Source organism: Ornithorhynchus anatinus, chromosome 5 (assembly GCF_004115215.2).
Source record: "Ornithorhynchus anatinus isolate Pmale09 chromosome 5, mOrnAna1.pri.v4, whole genome shotgun sequence".
NCBI lineage: Eukaryota > Metazoa > Chordata > Mammalia > Monotremata > Ornithorhynchidae > Ornithorhynchus > Ornithorhynchus anatinus.
In genome coordinates this window covers 72,243,279-72,262,581 of record NC_041732.1, presented here as the reverse complement: position 1 = coordinate 72,262,581, position 19,303 = coordinate 72,243,279, and the positions used below count along the sequence as shown (strand labels likewise).

The 19,303-nt window shown below is 54.6% G+C and overlaps 2 protein-coding genes across 2 annotated transcripts in view; one reads left to right on the top strand and one right to left on the bottom strand.

Annotated features, from left to right (window-relative positions):
* Window positions 1-2,196: 2,196 nt before the first annotated feature.
* On the bottom strand, window positions 2,197-3,784 carry HES2 (hes family bHLH transcription factor 2). The gene is made up of 4 exons (XM_001521333.2): window positions 3,650-3,784; window positions 3,451-3,546; window positions 3,212-3,308; window positions 2,197-2,465 (listed from the first exon to the last, which is right to left on the bottom strand). Exons 1-4 carry the CDS (start codon window positions 3,743-3,745, stop codon window positions 2,197-2,199), a joined length of 558 nt encoding a protein of 185 aa, XP_001521383.2. The 5' UTR covers window positions 3,746-3,784.
* Window positions 3,785-16,522: 12,738 nt separating this feature from the next.
* Window positions 16,523-19,303, top strand: part of ESPN (espin) — a 58,520-nt gene continuing 55,739 nt past the window's right edge. Inside the window, exon 1 of the mRNA XM_039912086.1 lies at window positions 16,523-17,235. Coding sequence (XP_039768020.1) covers window positions 16,942-17,235 — 294 coding nt within the window. The 5' untranslated portion in view covers window positions 16,523-16,941. The remainder of the gene's footprint in view (window positions 17,236-19,303) is intronic.

The window sequence follows — 19,303 nt, the reverse complement described above, 5'->3', positions numbered from 1 at the left end:
CCTGGAGCCTACCTAGATCCTCCTCCCAAAGCTCTCCCAGCCATAAATCCATCTTGGCTTCTGTGTGGAAAAAGCTTCAGTCGGGCCCATGTATGGACTTGGGAACAGGGTGCTGTTGTCAGGACCCTGCTGGGAATAAACAGAGGGCGTGGTGGGGAAAACACAGGAGGAAAGGTGTTCCCCTGTTTCCTAACCTGCTATTGGCACCAGACTTCCAGCTGTTCCCACGGCTTCGAATCAGGGCTGGGGAATTCCTCCGCCCCTGGCCTTGGCTGACTCTTCCACATCCTCAGACGCTCCGCTCCGTTTCAGGAAGCTAGAACTCACGCAAAAGGGGTCACTTTGTCATCAGTTCACCCCAGCAGGATCCTCTGAGGGTCCGAGCTGGGGCCGGCCGCCAGGAATCCCCACCCACTTTACAACCTCTCGCCCACTGCGGGAGGAACACACGTCACCCCCACCCCGGCTCTTCTGCTTTTCACTATGGACCAGTAGCGAGACAGGGGGAAACCACCCCGTCTCCTGACTCTTCAAACAGAGAAGGTGTAGGGCCTGAGGTTGAATTATCACTTGAGTTCAGGTGGGTTTGACTGCGTGGCTCAGTGGAAAGAGCCTGGGCTTCGGAGTCAGAGGTCATGGGTTCGACACACTTGTCAGCTGTGTGATTGTGGGCAAGTCACTTAACTTCTCTGTGCCTCAGTTACCTCATCTGTAAAATGGGGATTAACCGTGAGCCTCACGTTGGACCACCTGATTACCCTGTATCTACCCCAGCGCTTAGCACAGTGCTCGGCACATAGTAAGCGCTTAACAAATCCCAACATTATTAAAAGCTGCCAGGCACCCACCCACATAGGGTCCACACCCCCTCAGCAGCAGCATTCCCTAAGAGTGATTGAGAGTCCGTTTCCCAAATAGATAGCTTCTCTCACCGTATTCCTGGTCAAAGCTGTCCTGAGGACCCTCAGCTGCGGACAGTGGATGGGACGCTGACCTCCTCCCTTCTCCTCCGGGTCTCCCAGAAGTTATAAAAACCACATCCAGGCCCCCATCTTAGATAAATATCCAAGCTGGGAAGTAGCATGGCGTAGTGGGTAGAGTACAGACTGGGAGTCGGAAGGTCATGGGTTCTAATTCCGCCTCGGCCACTTGCCCGCTTTGTGACCTTAAGCAAATCAGTTCACTTCTCTTTGCCTCAGCTACCTCATCTTTAAAATGGGGGTAGGGGACAGGGACCGTGTCCATCCCGATTTGCTCGTATCCATCCCAGCCCTTAGTGCGGTCCCTGGCACGGAGTAAGCGCTTAACAAATACCGTTATCAATTAATAAATATCCACCGCATTAAGGTGTCACAGTTTAAAAGGGGAAGACTTCTTTCCAGGGGTTGGGGGGAGGGCTAGAGGGACATCCCCAGGTAGGAGGGGCCAAGGGAGAGGCTCAGATTTCGGGGGGCTGGTGGGCAGGGGAGGGCGACAGTCAGCCAGGTCCGACCACGCAAAGGCAAGAGGGTAGTGGCCAGCGTGCCAGTGTTCCTCCTTGCGGAGACAGGCCCAGGCGAGGGCCCCGCCCCAGCCAAGTGGCTCGGCGAGGTCCGGATTGCATCAGGCGGGTCGGGGCTCCTGCCGGGAGGTTGCGGGCCGGCGCTGGGGTGGGGGCGGACGGGAGGGCACCCCCCGCACTCGCCATCAGCTGGCCCCTCCGCTGGCAGCCGCCCCTTTCAGGCCCCGGGGTTGCCCGCTTCGGAGGGCTGCAGCTGTCACCCCCGCTCCAGGAAAAAAGAGGTGTTCCGCAGAGCCCCAGATCAAGGCCCGTGTGAGTGGGCCGGACAGGGCCGGACAGGCCGGGGGTGGGAAGCAGGGTGGACCCAGACAGGCTCCACCGTCGCCGACCCGACGGCCGCGCTCACTGTCCGTTCCGGGGACGACGGACCAGGCCCCTCTCCCTCCCTTCCCCTCCTTTGCCCTCCCGCGGCCGAGAGAGACCCCCGCGCCGCACCAACCGGCTTTATTGGGTCCGAAAGCCCCGGAAACTGCATCCCTCGGGGGCAACCAGATGCCCAGCGCCGCGGGCCGGGGCGGCTCCGGCCAGAGCAGTCCAGCCGGTCCCACGCGTCCAGTCCTCGCTCTCCCGCTGGCAAATAAATAGCCGCCGGCCCCACAGTCCGCAGTCCGCCGGGCCCGGCCGTGCGGCGGGGGTCACCAGGGCCGCCAGAGCCCCGAAGGGGCGGGCCGGGGCGGCGGGGCGGGTCTGTGGGCCGGGGGCGCGGGGGACGCGGGGGCAGCGCGGGGGTCGGGGCCCCGGGCCTTGGACCCCCGGGGGGACGGGGCTGCGGCGCCGCCGCTCCGCTGCAGGTGGTCCAGGAGGCGGCCACAGACGTCGCGGTCCAGCAGGCTGCAGGCGGGCAGGAGGCCGGCCAGGCGGGACACGCAGGCCCGGTAACCTTCCCGGTAGCTCTCTGCAGGCGCTGGGGAGGCGACAGGGGCAACGGTCAACCGGGAGGCGGCGTGGGGTTGGGGGAGCTCCCGGAGGTCCCGTCAGACCCTCGCCCCCTTCCACAATACCTCTGATAATTGTGACATCTGTTAAGCGCTTGCCATGTGCCCGGCACTGTACTAAGCGCTGGGGTAGATACGAGCAAATGGGGTTGGACGCAGTCCCTGTCCCAGGTGGGGCTCATAGTCTCAATCCCCATTTTACAGGTGAGGGAACTGAGGCAAGCGCTTAGTATAGTGCTCTGCAAATAGTAAGGGCTCAATAAATACTATTGAATGAATGAATGAATGAATGAAGTGACTTGCCCAAGATCACACAGTAGACAAGTGGCAGAGTCGGCATTAGAACCCACCACCTCTGACTCCCAAGCCCGCGCGCTTGCCGCTAGACCATGCTGCTCCTAATCATGGTACTTGTTAAGCGCTTACTAAGTACCAGGCACTGTTCTAAGCGCTGGGGTAGGTTCAGGTGAGTTAAATTGGACAAGGTACCTGTCCCACAGGGCTCACACTCTCAATCCCCATTTTACAGACGAGGGAATTGAGGCACAGAGAATCGACGTGGCTTGCCCACGATCACACAGCAGACAAGTGGCGGAGCCGGAATGAGAACCCACGACCTTCTGACTCCCAGGCCCGTGTTCTACCCACCGGGCCACGCTGCTTCTCAAACCCTCCCGTCCACCCCGCCCCGAGCCCAGAAGGAGAGGTCACTTACTGGGCGTCGCGGGGGCGCCGGAGGTGGGCAGCTCCTGGAGGAAACGGACGGTCATCTCCAGGATGTCCGCCTTCTCCAGCTTCGAGTAGCGGGAACTCTGCTGGGGGGGGCGGGAAGGGACGGACGGACGGACAGGGGGTCCCGTGAGATCGGATGGGCCCCGCGGGCAGCTAGCCCCGGGAGCCCTGTCCACGCCCCCCACGCCCACCCACCCATCCTCGGGGTCCGGGGCCACTCACGTCCTTGCCGATGAGGGGAAGGATGAGGCCCTTGAGCTGGTTGAGGCTCTCGTTGATGCGGGCCCGTCTGCGCTTCTCCATCAGCGGCTTCAGGGTCTGCGGGGACACGCGGGGCCAGCGTGGGTCTCGACCCCGGATCCCCACCCCAATAGCCCCCCTCGTCCTCCGTCGGGACCCGCAGCCCCCCGCCCCCTTTTACCTTGCGCAGCTCGCTGGCATCCCCCGCCCTCCGGGGCACCCCCATCCTGGCCTGGAAAAGCAGGCCCGGCCTCGACCCCGCCAGGTGGGGAGGCATGCGGCCGGCCCGCCGTCCAACGGGGAGGTCCGGTCCTCCGCGGCGGCTCGCTGGACTTTAGAAGCCCAGCCGTCCGACCGCCAACCCGGCTATAAGGAGCCGCCCCGGATGGAAGGACCCGCCCCGGCTCGGCTCCACCTCCTGGCTCACTGCCTGGGCTGAGAGGGAGGCTGCCAGGGAGGGAGGGAGGCAGGGCCCGAGACTCTCTGGGGAGAGAGGCCTCCTTACCCGCCCCGTCCGGGCTCGCTTGGTGGGCTGGACAACAGACGAGGCCCGGACAGACTCGCCGACGGGCCCAGGGCGGGGAGGATAGGGATGGTCTCTCTTTATTGCTGCAGTGTACTTTCCAAGCGCTTAGTACAGTGCTCGATAAATAGGATAGAATGAATCGACTGAATGAATGAATTCTTTCGATCGTATTTATTGAGCTCTTACTGTGTGCAGACCACTGTACTAAGCGCTTGGAAAGTACCTTGCAGCAATAAGGAGAGACCACCCCAGCCCACAACGGGCTCACAGTCTAGAGGGGAGGAGACCGACATCAAAACAAGGAAACAGGCATCAGTATAAAGAAATAGAATTATAGATATATACATATGTGCATAAGTGTTGTGGGAGCGAGTCGAGGTGACGCGGAAGGGAGGGGAAGCTGAGGAAGAGGGGGCTTAGTCTGGGAAGGCCTCTTGGAGGAGGTGCGCTTCCGTAGGACTTTGAAGGTGGGGGGAATAGTGATTGTTGGGGGATTTGAGGAGGGAGGGCGTTCCAGGCCAGAGGTAGGACGTGGGTTCACTCCAAGATCCTCGCCTCCGGGACCGCCAGACGCACTGACTGGGCGGGGAGGGGCAGATGGACCTCACAACGGGCCCGGGGCAAGGGGCCGAGGGACAGATGGACACGGGGAGGCCTGCCTGGGCCGACGGACACACGGACCCGACGGGCACAGAAGGACGGACCCTCACACATCAAGGCAGCGGAGAACTGTAGACGAGATCGGACCTGGGGAGAGAAGGGGCAGGCGGACACATGGATGAGGCGGGAAAGGACAGGTGGACCCGGCCTCTCTCGGGCTGCATAACGGGGATGAGGGCGGTGGAAAGAAAATTTAAAATTTTCACGAGCCCCAGGCATTTCTCCACCAAGTTTCCTTCCATTCCCCAGCGCCCTCCTACCTCCTCCCCTTTACCTCCAACTCTCCCCAGCACGCACCCTGCTTGAGAGGAGGCGGATATTTTCATTCATTCATTCAATTCATTCAATCGTATTCATTCATTCATTCAATAGTATTTATTGAGCGCTTACTATGTGCAGAGCACTGTACTAAGCGCTTGGAATGAACAAGTAGGCAACAGATAGAGACAGTCCCTGCCGTTTGGCGGGCTTACGGTCTAATCGGGGGAGACGGACAGACAAGAACGATGGCGACAAATAGAGTCGAGGGGAAGAACATCTCGTAGAAACGATGGCAACTAAATAGAATCTAGGCGATGTACATTGCATTAACAAAATAAATAGGGTAATGAAAATATATACAGTTGAGCAGACGAGTACAGTGCTGAGGGGATGGGAAGGGAGAGGGGGAGGAGCAGAGGGAAATGGGGGGAAAAGAGGGTTAAGCTGCGGAGAGGTGAAGCGGGGGGGGGAGGGGGTAGAGGGAGTAGAGGGAGAAGGGGAGCTCAGTCTGGGAAGGCCTCTTGGAGCGCTTACTGTGTGCAGAGCACTGTACTAAGCTCTTGGAAAGTACGATTCAGCAACAAATTGGGCTTAGTGGCTTAGCCAAACAATTTTGGCTTAGTGGATAGAGCACGGGACAGGGGGTCAGAAGGTCATGGGTTCTAATTCCGCCTCCGCCACTTGTCTGCTGTGTGACCTTGGGCAAATCACTTCATTTCTCTGGGGCTCAGTTATCTTATCTGTAAAATGTGAATTGAGAGTGTAAGCCCTATGTGGGACAGGTACCTTGTCCAATTTAATTAACTTAAACCTACCCCAGAGCTTAGAAGAGTGCTCGGCACCTAGTAAGCACTTAACAAGTACCATGATTGGGAGCACAGGCTTGGGAGTCAGAGGTGGTGGGTTCTAATCCCGGCTCTGCCACTTGTCTGCTGTATGAGCTTGGGCAAGTCACTTCACCTCTCTGGGCCTCAGTTACCTCATCTGTAAAATGGGGATTGAGACTGAGAACCCTACGTGGGACAAGGACTGTGTCCAGCCTAATATGCTTGCACCACCTCCAGCGTTTAGTACAGTGCCTGGCACAAAGTCAGCACTTAACAAATACCACGATTATTATTACTATTATTCATCTGAAAAATGGGGATGAAGCCTGGGAGCCCCATGTGGGAGAGGGCTGTGTCCAACCTGATTACCTCGTTTCTACCCTGGCGCTTAGAAAAGTGCTTGGTACACAATAGGCGCTTAACAAATACCATTATTATTATTATTAGATTGGGGACGGGAGGGGGAGGGAAGGTTCTTCTTGCGGAGCCCGGGCCCGCCTTTGGACGCGTGTCGGTTGCCGCCAGCGTCCCCAACCCATCTGTGCAAGTGACCCCGAGGGAATCCCTGAGCCCTCCATAAACTGTCCCCCCCCCACCTCGGTGCAGCTTCCTAAAGCCTCCCTCCGCAGCCCCCTCCCCTCTCTTCCCCTCTCCTCGACTGCTCCCCCGCTGAGAATCCCTGGGACCACCCCCCATCTAGAGAAACAGAAAGACACAACGGATTTAGAGGGACAGCGAGCGAAGGAGGAGAGAGACAGATAAAGCCATATAGAGAGACAGCGGGGGAGGGGGCCGATAGAGGAAAAGCAAAATTTACAGAGATTTGGAAAGGCTGCCAAGCCAGAAGCCATGCAGCCGGAGACGCGAGGGATGAAGTGTTCCTTTCGGCCGAGATATGGGGGCTTCCCGAAGTCTTCTCGTCCATCCTCTGCCTGAGGGCAACTCTACCCTGCCTAGACCCCACCTCAAACCTCCCTGGAGGGAGGGGGGATCCCCCTTTCCAGCCGCCTTCCAGAGACCCCCAGACCATTCCCGGCTCCGCCACTTGTCAGTTGTGTGACTTTGGACAAGTCAATTAACTTCTCTGTGCCTCAGTTACCTCCTCTGTAAAAGGGGGATTAAGACTGTGAGCCTCACGTGGGACAACCTGTATCTGCGCCAGCTCTTAGAACAGTGCTTGGCACGTAGTAAGCACTTAAATACCATTATTATTATTATTGTTATTATTATTATTCCTCTTCCTCTCCCACCCCGGAAAGGGCTCTCGAAGACAGGTTGTGTCTCCCTGGGCCCCCCGGGCGCTATCCCCGGTGCTGAGCTCGATATATTGGCCCAAATCCGGGCAGAGAGCGACGTGGGACCGTTGGAAGAGTGGAAGACGGAATGGGGAAGACGCCGTGGAAAGAGGACGGGAAGGAAGTTGCCCCTTCATAGGGATTCGAAACCCTGGGAGGGGGTGTTTCTAATAATACCAATAATTATTAATATTATTATTATGGTATCTGTTAAGCGCTTATTATGTGCCCTGCACCGCCGGGGTGGTTACGAGCAAATCGGATTGGTCCTATGTGGGGCTCAAACTCTCAATCCCCATATTACAGATGAGGGAACTGAGGCCCAGAGAAGTGAAATGACTTGCCCAGGGTCACACTGCAGAAAAGTGGCAGAGTCGGTATTAGAACACATGGCAGGGACTGTCTCTGTTACCGATTTGTACATTCCAAGCGCTTAGTACAATGCTCTGCACATAGTAACTGCTCAATAAATGCTATTGAATGAATGAATAAATGAATGAATGGTCTTCTGACTCCCAGGCCCGTGCTCTATCCACTACACCATGCTGCTCCTCATGTCTGTCTGTCTGCTCCGTGCTCTGACCCTCACACTTCATATAAACCCGTCAATGGGCAGGGATTGTCTCTATCTGTTGCCTAATTGTACATTCCAAGCGCTTAGTACAGTGCTCTGCATATAGTAAGCGCTCAATAAATACTATTGAATGAATATAAATATATGAAATATTATTTATTTATTTATATTAATGTCTGTTTCCCCCTCTGGACTATAAGGTCGTTGTGGGCAAGCAATGTGTCTTTTTATTGCTATATTGTACTCTTCCAAGCGATTAATACAGTGCTTTGCACGCAGTAAATTCTCAATAAATACGATTGAATGAATGAATGACTGCTGAATAGTTGAATAGCCCCTTAAAGACATAAATACCACTTCGTCCACATGGGTGGGAGCGTGTGCAGTCACAGGCGTAGCCCCATAATCACACAATCTGTGCCTCTAACCTTGCCAATCAAGTAGATAATTCAAACCCCACCCCTAAAACCCAGGTAAACTACAGTGATGGGGGAAAAGTGACTTTTTCGAGTTGAAATGTTGGGGCCAACGTGTATTTCCCGGCTTTAGCGGCTCAGACACCAAGAAGTGCTATTCAAGCAAATCCATGTGCACATCTACAACTCCCAGGCTAGTTCTTCCTAGGACAAAGTGAAAAGCTGACAATTATCCAACTAATTTTACCCACATGGACTGTCAATTCAGATCATTCGGGACCCAAAATGAGAGTGATTTTTTTTTGAAATCTTTAATTATCCCACTGGGCCCCAGAACACTTTTGTGCACATCGCCCTGCTCATAATCCTCCAATATTTGTCTATTCCTGCGTTCATCAAGCAGAAACTCCTGACTCTCGGCATTAAGACATCGACTCTCTCCCTCCTACCTCCCTCCTACCTCACTTCTTTCCCACTACAATCCAGTCCACACGTTTCGATCCTCTAATTCCAACTCACTGTGCCTCATTCTTGTCTTTCTCGCCTTCGATCTCTTGCTATCTTCGTTCAGCCTAAAACTTCCTCCCCTTCACACACTAACAGTAATGGTATTTAAGTGCTTAGTAGCTAGCAAACACTCTACTAAAATAAACAGTTCCCACATGAGGATCACAATCTGAGTAGGAGAGAAAACAGATATTGAATCTCCGTTTTACAGATGAGGAAACTGAAGCACAGAAAAGTTAAGTGACTTACAAAAGGTCACAAAGCAAACAAACAGCGGTGCTAGGATTAGAACCCAGGTTCCCCGACTCCAGATCCGTGCTCTTCCCACTAGGCAGTGGTGCTTCTCACTACTCACCTGAGGAAGCTCACCACTTTCCCCCACCTTCAAAGTCCTTCTGAAATGATACCTCCTCCAGGCGGTCTTCCTTTACTAATTTCTTATCTCCCCACCCTTTCTCCCCTCTATTGCTACTTCAATACTTCCACAAAACCTACGCCCTTGTCTCTTCAATTCCTCAGCATTTGGGCACTCATTCACCCCCTCACTCACATATTACTAATGTCCCTATCTTTAAACTTTTTTGCTTCCCCCTACCTGTAATTTAGTTTACTGCCTACCTTCTCTTCTAGATTTGTAGAACACTTGAGGTCAGGCACCGTGTCTAGTAATTCTAGTGTATTCTTCCAAGCGCTCAGTTTCCAATGTTCTGTACAGAGTAAATACTCAAAACCGCAATAGATCCATCTAATTAACCAGGCAATTATTAAGTCTCTACTTTACTTTGCGGGGATAGATCTGTCCCCAAGGTGGCGTCAAAGTTTCATCGAGAGTGTGAGGTTGGGTGGGGAGAGGCCTTGGGGAAGCTTCCAAGACCTAACGAGTCAGGAAAGAAAGGGGTCAGGAGAAGCAGTGTGGTCTAGTGGATAGGACACATGCCGAGGAGTCGGAATAATTATAATTAATAATAATTAATATTCTAATAATAATGGTGTTTGTTAAGCGCTTGCTGTGTGCCAAGCGCTGTTCTAAGCGCTGGGATAGATACAAGGTAGTCAGGTTGTCCCACGTGGAACTCAGAGTCTTAATCCCCAGTTTTATGAGGTAACTGAGGCCCAGAGAAGTGAAGTGACTTGCCCAAAGTCACACATCTGACAAATGGCGGAACCGGGATTAGAACCTATGACCTCTGATTCTCAAGCCCATGCTCCTTCCACTAAGCCACACTGCTTCACCAAGGACTTGCCCAAGGTGACAAAGCAGTCAGGCGGAGTCGGGATTAGAACCCATGACCTCTGACTCCCAAGTCCAAATCCATGTTCTTCCCACTAAGCCACGCTGCTACTAGAAGGACCCGGGTCTAATCCCGGCTCCACCACTCGTCTGCTACGTGACTTTTGCCTCAGTTATAAAAATAAAAATAATAATAATAATAATTGTGGTATTTGTTTAGCGCTTACTATGTGCCAAGCACCTTACTAAGCGCTGGGGTAGATACAGCATATTAGGTTAGACACAGTCCCTATCCCACGTGAGGCTCACAGGCTCAATCCCCATTTTACAGATGAGGTATCTGAGGCCCAGAGAAGTGAAGTGACTTGCCCAAGGTCACACAGCGGACAAGTGACTGAGGTAGGATTAGAACCTATGACCTCTGACTCCCAAACCCAGGCTCTTTCCACAGTTATCTCATCTGTAAAATGGGGATTAAGCCTGTGAGCCCCATGTGGGACACTGACTGTGTCCAACCTGTAATAGCACAGTGCCTGAAACACAATAAGGACTTTAACAAATACCACATGCACACACACAAAAAAAGAAATAATAAGAAAACTGACTTGGGGTCTTTTCAATTCTACTAGGAAGCTCTGAGAGCTGAAGCTGGACGGTCAAACCCCCAAACCGTGAGGATTCATTCATTCATTCATTCATTCAATAGTATTTATTGAGCATTTACTATGTGCAGAGCACTGTACTAAGCGCTTGGAATATACAAATCGGTAACAGATAGAGACAGTCCCTGCCCTCTGACGGGCTTACAGTCTAATCGGGGGAGACGGACAGAGAAGAACAATAGCAATAAATAGAATCAAGGGGATGAACATCCCATTACAACAGTAGCAAATAAATAGAATAGAAATAGAATAAATATGAGGATGCAGACAACGCATTCGCCCTCAGAGCTGGAAGCCATTGGTGGGGGTCTTCTTCAAATGCCATCGAGTGGTTTCCGACCTATAGCTCCTCCATGGACACACCCTCTTCGAAACATCCCATCTTCTATCATAAGGTCGTTCTGGTATTTGTATCCATAGAGTTTTCTTGTTAAAGATAAAGGAGTGTTATACCACTGTTTTCTTCCGTGCAGTATAAGCGTTGTCTTTGATCAACGTTTTGATCACTCGATCATCCGCTTTCGACTCTTGCCCATGCCACTGATGCCCAGCACAGGACCGACTTTGTCTGACGCTTCGGCTTAGACCTTTCCATTACAGGTAAGCCCTTTATGGCAAAGTTTTAAGCTTCAGCAGCGAATGCAAACTCTCCTGTCACGATAAGGCGTTTCTTCATAGGAGAGAATTGATGGGGGCACTGGTTCTTAATTCCCCGGGGGAGTTGGCCCTTATGGCTCAGGGCCTTAATAATTTGTTCCAAGCACTGTTCTAAGCGCTGGGGTAGATACAAGGTAATCAGGTTGTCCCACGGTCTTCCGCCCCATTTTATAGATGAGGTAACTGAGGCACAGAGAAATTAAGTGACTTGCATAAGGTCACCCAGCTGACAAGCGGCGGAGTCAGGATTAGAATCCATGACCTAGGGCCTTGGTGTATAATAATAATAATTATGGTTTTTGTTAAGCGCTTACTATGTGTCAGGCAGTGTACTAAGCGCTGGGGTAGATGCAAGCGAATCGGATTGGACACAGTCTGTCCCACTTGGGGCTCACACTATAAATCCTCATTTTACAGATGAGGTAACTGAGGGCCAGAGAAGTGAAGTGACTTGGCCAAGGTCATACAGTAGACACGTGGTGGAGCCGGGACTAGAACCCAGGACTTTCTGACTCCCAGGTCCGTGCTCTATCCACCAATCCACGCTACTTCTCTAACAGGTCCCTGTATCCGGGAAATAGATTTCTAGGGAAGCAGCGTGGCTCAGTGGAAAGAGCCTGGGCTTCGGAGTTAGAGGTCATGGGTTCGACTCCCGGCTCTGCCACTTGTCAGCTGTGTGACTGTGGGCAAGTCACTTCACTTCTCTGGGCCTCAGTTACCTCATCTGTAAAATGGGGATTAACTGTGAGCCTCACGTGGGACAACCTGATGACCCTGTATCTACCCCAGCGTTTAGAACAGTGCTCTGCACATAGTAAGCGCTTAACAAATGCCAACATTATTATTATTATTATTACTTTGCGCCCGGGTGTGCGCTCTGAAAAGGGACCGGGAGCCAGAAAAAGGGGAAGACCAACAGAACAGTTCTCAAAAGGCCTCACAGGCCAGGGAAGTTAGACCTGGAGGAAACTGAGCTGAATACAGTTTTGCTCACTGGATGCTCCGGGATTCTGCCCCGTGGCCGCGTTTTTGCCCCTGGCATTTGCCCCTTCTGAATGCGACTGTGAATCTCGCCCGGCCCTCGCTGCGCAGCGCCACCCCGTGGTCGCACAGAGGAACGGGGAAGCACCGCCTCAACACCGCAAAGCGCCCACTCGCTTCAAAGCACGGAGCATTTTGGGCTGCCGGAGGGAAGGAGGAGAGGAGGTTTGATCTGGGATCTCCCGATTAGCAGGTCTTCTATTATTTCTCTTATCATTAATGATGATGGTGATGATAACGATAATGGTGGTGAAGAAGATAATAAATACAACTGATTGATCTGATTATTCCTATGTAATAATAATAGTAATAATGGCATTTGTAAAGCGCCTACAATGTGCAAAGTACTGTTCTAAACTCTGGGCGGTGGGGGGGGGGGATACAAGGCTATCAGGTGGAGCTAACAGTCTTAATCCCCATTTTACAGACGAGGTAAATAAGGCACAGAGAAGTTAAGTGACTTGCCCAAAGTCTCACAGCTGACAAGTGGAGGAGCTGGGATTAGAACCCATGACCTCTGACTCCCAAGCCCGTGCTTTTTCCACTGAGCCACGCTGCTACCAGCTTTTGGCGCAAAGTTTAATGTTATTACTAAAACTAAACTCTTCTCCCTCCTCCTTTTCTATTTTATTTTCTTCACCATTATTATACAGTATAGCGCTCTGTGACAATAAGGACGTAGTAAATACGACTGATAGATCTGATTATTCCTATATCTACTCCGGTGTTTGGCACATAACAGCATGGCTCAGTGGAGCTTGGGAGTCAGAGGTCATGGATTCTAATCCCAGCTCTGCCGCTTGTCAGATGTGTGACCTTGGGCAAGTCACTTAACTTCTCTGTGCCTCAGTTACCTTATCTGTAAAATGGGGATGAAGACTGTGAGCCCTACGTGGACAACCTGATTACCTTGTATCTACCCCAGCGCTTAGAACAATGCTTGGCACATAGTAAGCACTTAACAAATATCAACATTATTATTACTAGAACTAAACTCTTCTTCTTCCTCCTCCTCCTCTTCTCCTTTTCTTCTTTGAGTGTTTATTGTCACAGAGAGCTATACTAAGCGCTTGGGAGGGTACAATTTAACAATCGGTTAGACATGCCCCTGGCCACAAGGAGCTTCAGTCTAGAGGGGAAGACAAACGTTAAAATAAATTATGAATCTGTACAAAAATGCTGTGGGGGTGAGATTGGAATGTTTAAAGGGTACAAATCCGAATTTGAGGGTGACACAGAAGAGTGAGGAAATAGGGAAAATAAGGTCTTGGGGAAGGTCTCTTGGAGGAGATGGGATTTTAGTGAGGTTTTGAAGGTGGTAAGAATGGTGGTCTGTCGGTTATGAAGGGGGGGAAGTTCCTGGCTAAAGTCAGGATGTGGACAAGCGGTCCAACACAATCCTTGTGTCTACCAACTCTGTAGCGTTGTACTTTCCCAAGCATTTAGTATAGTGCTCAGCATAGTAAGCACTCAGTAAACGTCACTGATCTACACAGTCCCCGTCCCACGTAAGGCTCACAGTCTGAGGCAGAGAGAGAATAGGTACTGAATCCACAATTTACAGATAGTATTTGTTAAGAGCTTTCTATGTGTCAAGCACTGTTCTAGACACTGGGGCAGATACAAGATAATCAGGTTGGACAGAGCCCCTGTCCTACATGGGCTCACAGTCTTAATCCCATTTTACCAATAAGATAACTGAGGCACAGAGAAGTGAAGTGATTTGCCCATGGTCACACAAACTAACTCCCATGGTCTAACTCCCATGGTCTAACTCCCATGGTCTGTACTCTATTCACTAGACCATGCTGATGAGGAAACTAAGGCACAGAGCAGGCAAATAACTAGCCCAGGGTCACACATGAGGCATGGGGCAGAGCCGGGATTAGAACTCAGATTTTCTCACTCCTTGACCTGTGCTCTTCCCATTAGGCCACTTCATCAATTCCTCTCCAAGGCCTTGGAAAAACACAGCCAAACTGAGGTCACCCCAGGTCACTTCTGGGAGACACATCCTCTGCCTCTCTGGAGAGGGAGAAGGACCCGGACCTGGGAGGGTGGGGGCCGGGGTGAGACCCCCGAAAGAGAAAGGTCTGATGTCCCTGGACCCCCCAGCCCAGTTCCGCAGGGCAAAAGTAGCTGGGACGAGCTGACTGAAGCCCTTCGGAGTGGGGACAAGGAGGAGAGCCCTGATGGAGGGGAAATAATAATAATAATAATAGTACTTGTTAAGTGGCACCAGTGCTTAGAAGGAGGATGGTGTATGAGAAGCAGCATGGTGTAGTGGGTAGAGCATGGGCCTGGAAGTCAGAGGGTCATAGGTTCTAATCCTGGCTCCACCACTTGTCTGCTGTATGATCTTGGACAAGCCACTTCGCTTCTCGGAGTCTCAGTTACCTCATCTGCTCATTGCTTGTATCCACCTCAGTGCTTAGTACAGTGCCAGGCACACAGTAAGTGCTAAATAATAGTAATGATGGCATTTGTTAAGCGCTTACTGTGTGCCAAGTATTATTCTAAGCTCTGGAAGAAATACCACAATTATTATTATTATTAATAGATACAGGTCAGTCAGGTTGGAAACAGTCCCGGTCCCACATGGGGCTCACGGTTTTAATCTCCATTTTACAGATGAGGTAACTGAGGCCCAGAAAAGTGAAACAACTTGCCTAAGGTCACACAGTAGACACATGGCGGAGTCGGGATTAGAACCCAGAACCTTCTGCCTCCGGCCTGGAACACCCTCCAGGCTCAAATCCGACAATTACTCTCCCCCCCAAAATTTCACTTCAAACACTTCCTGAAGGCACATCTCCTCCAAGAGGTCTTCCCAGACTAAGCCCCACTTTTCCTCAACTCCGACTCCCTTTTGCTCCGCTTACTCTTCCCCCATCTCTCAGCCCCACAGCACTTATGGATAATTCTGTCATTTTATTTATGTATATTGATGTCTATTTATATTGATGTTTGACTCCTCCCCTCTAGACTGTGAGCTTGTTGTGGGCAGCGGGTGTCACTCTTTATTGCTGCAATGTACTTTCCCAAGCGCTTAGTACAGTGCTATGCATTCAGTAAGTGCTTAATAAATACGATTGATTGAATGAATGAATGAATGAATGAATGAATGAATGAATGAATGAACTCCCCCTCCTCGGCTCTCCCTGCCCCCTATCCACTCCTTGGCTCCCCCTGCTTTCGGCTCCCCCCACTCCCCGGGACCCCGTCCCCGGCTCCCCCTGCCCCTAGGACCCCCTGCCCTAGCCCCCTTGCTCCTAGTCACCTTCCGGGACTCCCTGCCCCTAGGCCCCCTTGCCCCTAGGCCCCGCTGCCCCTAGCCACCCCCCGGGACCCCCTGTTCCTAGGACCCCCTGCCCCTAGGCCTCCTGCCCCTAGCCCCCCAACCCGGGACTCCCTGTTCGTAGGACCCCCTGCCCTTAGGCCTCCTGCCCCTAGCCACCCCCCGGGACCCTCTGTCCCTAGGACTCCCTGCCCCTAGGCCCCCTGCTCCTTAGCCACCACCCGGGACCCCCTGTCCCCAGGACCCCCTGCCCCTAGGCGCCCTACTCCTAGCCACCTCCCGGGACCCCTTGCCCCTAGGCCCCACTGCCCCTAGCCACTCCTCGGTACCCCTGCCCTTAGGCCCCCTGCCCCTGGCCACCCTCCGGGACCCCCTGTCCCTAGGACCCCCTTCCCCTAGGTCCCCTACTCCTAGCCACCCCCCGGGACCCCCTGCCCCTAGGCCCCCCTGCCCCTAACCACCCCCCTGCTCCTAGCCACCTCCTGGTACCACCTGCTCCTTGCCACCCCCCGGGACCCCCTGCCCCTAGGACCCACTGCCCCCAGCCCCCTTCCCCTAGCCACCCCCCCCCCGTCTCTCCCCTATGGGTGTCCCCTGGGCGGGGGCGGGGAGGGGCGGGAGGGGGCGGCCCCCTCTCAGCCCCGTGGGTGTCGCGGCTTCTCAGCCCGAGTCCGGCGGAGGGGAGGGCGGACAGCAGCGGGGTCTCAGGGGCGGCCACAGCCACACGACGGCGACATCGACGGCGACAAGCGACAGCGACAGCTCTCCGGGCTCCGAGCCCTCCGCGCTCCAGCTCCACCACGGCCAGCGGCGCAGGGCTGGCAGGGGCCAAGGGTCCGGCCGGGCGCAGGAAGGGAGCCAGGGACGGGCAGAGACGGGGGCAGGGACGGGGCAGAGACGGGGGCAGAAGTGAAGTAGAGACAGGGGGCAGGGACGGGGCAGGGACTGGCAGAGACGGGGGCAGGAGTGAAATAGAGACGGGGGCATAGTCGGGCAGAAACGGGGCGGAGACGGGGCAGGGACGGGCAGAGAAGGGGGAAGGGGCGGGCAGAAATGGGACAGGGACGGGCGGGGACGTGGGAGGTGACAGGGCAGAGAAGGGGGCAGGAGTGAAGTCGAGACAAGGGGCAGGGACGGGCAGGGACGTGGGCGGTGACAGGTCAGAGACGGGGGCAGGAGTGAAGTAGAGACGGGGGCAGGGACGTGGGCGGTGCCAGGGCAGAGACGGGGACAGGACTGAAGTAGAGACGAGGGGCAGGGACGGGCAGAGACGTCGACAGGGACGAGGTAGAGCTTTGGGCAGGGACAGGGTAGAGAGAGGGCCTGGCCCAAACTAAGCGGCAGGGATCGGGAGCCGCATTAGGGACTTGGACAGGAGGAGAGGCAGAGGTCGGGTCCCGGGGGCGACGCCCCGGTGCCCTCCGCCTGTGCCCCCAGAGGAGCGGGGCGCAGGGCCGGCTGGCCGGAGCGGCTCATGGCTCCCCGGGGCCGGTGAGGGGGAGGGGGAGGGGGGGGGCCATGGCCCTGGAGCGGGTCTTGCTGGCCGCCCGGCAGGGAAACGTGGACTCTCTGAAGGCGCTGCAGGAGGCCGGCCAGCTGCGGCCGGAGCTGCGGGACCCGCTGGACGCGCTGGCCGTGCACCACGCCGCCCGCGCCGGAAAGCTCGACTGCCTGCGCTTCCTGGTGGAGGAGGCCTCGCTGCCCGCCACCGCCCGGGCCCGCAACGGGGCCAGCCCGGCCCACGACGCCGCCGCCACCGGACATCTGGCCTGTCTGCAGTGGCTGCTCACCCAGGGCGGCTGCGGGGCGCAGGTGGGTCTGCCCCGAGCCTCCCTCCACTTCACCCCCGCCCGGGGCCCGCACGGGGCCCCCTAAGACCGGTCCTTCTGGGACTTGTGTCCCCCTAGGACCGTTCCTTCTGGGACTTGTCCCCCTAGGACCGGTCCTTCTGGACTCGTCCCCCTAGGACCGGTCCTTCTGGACTCGTCCCCCTAGGACCGGTCCTTCTAGGACTCGTCCCCCTAGAACCGGTCCTTCTGGACTTGTCCCTCTAGGACCGGTCCTTCTGGGACTCGTCCCCCTAGGACCGGTCCTTCTGGACTCGTCCCCCTAGGGACCGGTCCTTCTGGGACTTGTCCCCCTAGGACCGGTCCTTCTGGGACTTGTCCCCCTAGGACCGCTCATCGGCCCAGCCGGCTTCCCGCCACCACCCTGGACGGCTTTCCTAGAGGAAGCTCGAAGAGCGTACCCCTTTTAATAATAATAATAATAATAATAATAATGGTATTTGTTAAGCACTTACTATGTGCCAAGCACTGTTCTAATAGCTGGGAAAAATGCAAGGCAATCGGGTTGTTCCACGTGGGGCTCCCAGTCTTAATCCCCGTTTTACAGATGAGGTAACTGAGGCACAGAGAGGTAAAAAAATAGTAATAACTATGGTATTTGGTCAGTGCTTACTAGGTGCCAAGCACTGTTCTAAGCGCTGGGGTCATCAGGTTGTAGGGCTCCTAGTCTTAATCCCCGCTTTACAGATGAGGTAACTGAAGCACAGAGAAGTGAAGTAATGATAATAATGATGGCATTTGTAAAGCGCTTACTATGTGCCAAGCACTGTGAGTAAACGCGGTGGTAGATACAAAGTAATCAGCGTATCCCACGGGGGGTTCACAGTCTTTATCCCCATTTTACCAGTGAGGTAACTGAGGGACAGCAAAGCGAAAAGACTTGCCCAAAGCCACACAGCTGACAAGTGGCAGAGCTGGGATTAGAACCCACGACCTCTAACTCCCAAGTCCCTGGTCTTTCCACTAAACCACGTTCCACCGCGCGGGCCTTCCACCCTTGCTCGGATCCCATGCGAGCCTCGTCCCTCTCTTGTGAGATGCAGCCAGCTCTGGGGAGGGAGCATCTGGACCCAGGACGTGGCGGGGGTCCCGCTGGGAGGGCTGAGAGGGAGAGTGTGTGCCGAGTGGGGCGTCTGGGGGCTGGGAGAAGCGATCGTCCGGGCCACCACCCACCCAGATGAGAGAAGTAAACAGGGCAGAGTGGGCTTCCTCCTGCTGGAGGGAGGGAGCTCCTCATATTGACCCCTCCACCGAGGGAGGGCATGCCCTTGCCCCTCCCTGAGTTTAGAGGCGTTTTCCATTCAGACCCTGCCCTAGCCACCCTGGCCTTCAGTGGTGGGGTGGCTGTTCCCCAAGGCTGCCCCCAACCTCTAACCTTGTGGGAAGAACGGAAGGAGGGCGCATTTCAGCCCAGCCCATGCAGACATGGGGATGCAGAAAGCCAGAAACCCTCCTAGTAGTCTGTTGGCCGTTTCCCTCTCTCTCCCCTTCCCCCACCCTAAGAAGCTTGCTGGCTACAGTGTGGCAGGTGAGAGCATGTGATGTCCGCCTGTGGCTTAAGAGGCCAACTAGAGGAGGCCAGGGTATGGGGGGGGGGGGGAGGAGAGGGCTTTGGTTAAGACTGTTGTTGGACCTCACAGCTCTTCTAGCTGCCAAGCAGGTTCAAGGTCTGAAAGCCAAAGGCTCCCTCTACGGGGAGTTGGGGGGTGCATAGAAGGAGGATGAGGATGGGGACAAGGAGGAGGAGGAGGAAGAGGGAGCAGGCAGCTTGGTGCAGCTCAAATGACCCATTCTTCAGTCTGGCTCAGGGAGTCCAGAGTTGTGCCAATGACCCAGGAGCCAGGCTTTGACCTGACTTCCAGGGGGGCCCAATTTCCAAGGGTCCCAGAGGCCCTACTTGGCCAATGGACAGAAGCTTCTGGAAGGACCAGTTCACAATGTCACAGAGGCTCCAGGCTGCAGGGTAGGACACCCACATGATGCCCTGGGCCCCAACACTATACACCCAGCTGCTTCACCTCTGGAAGGGCGAA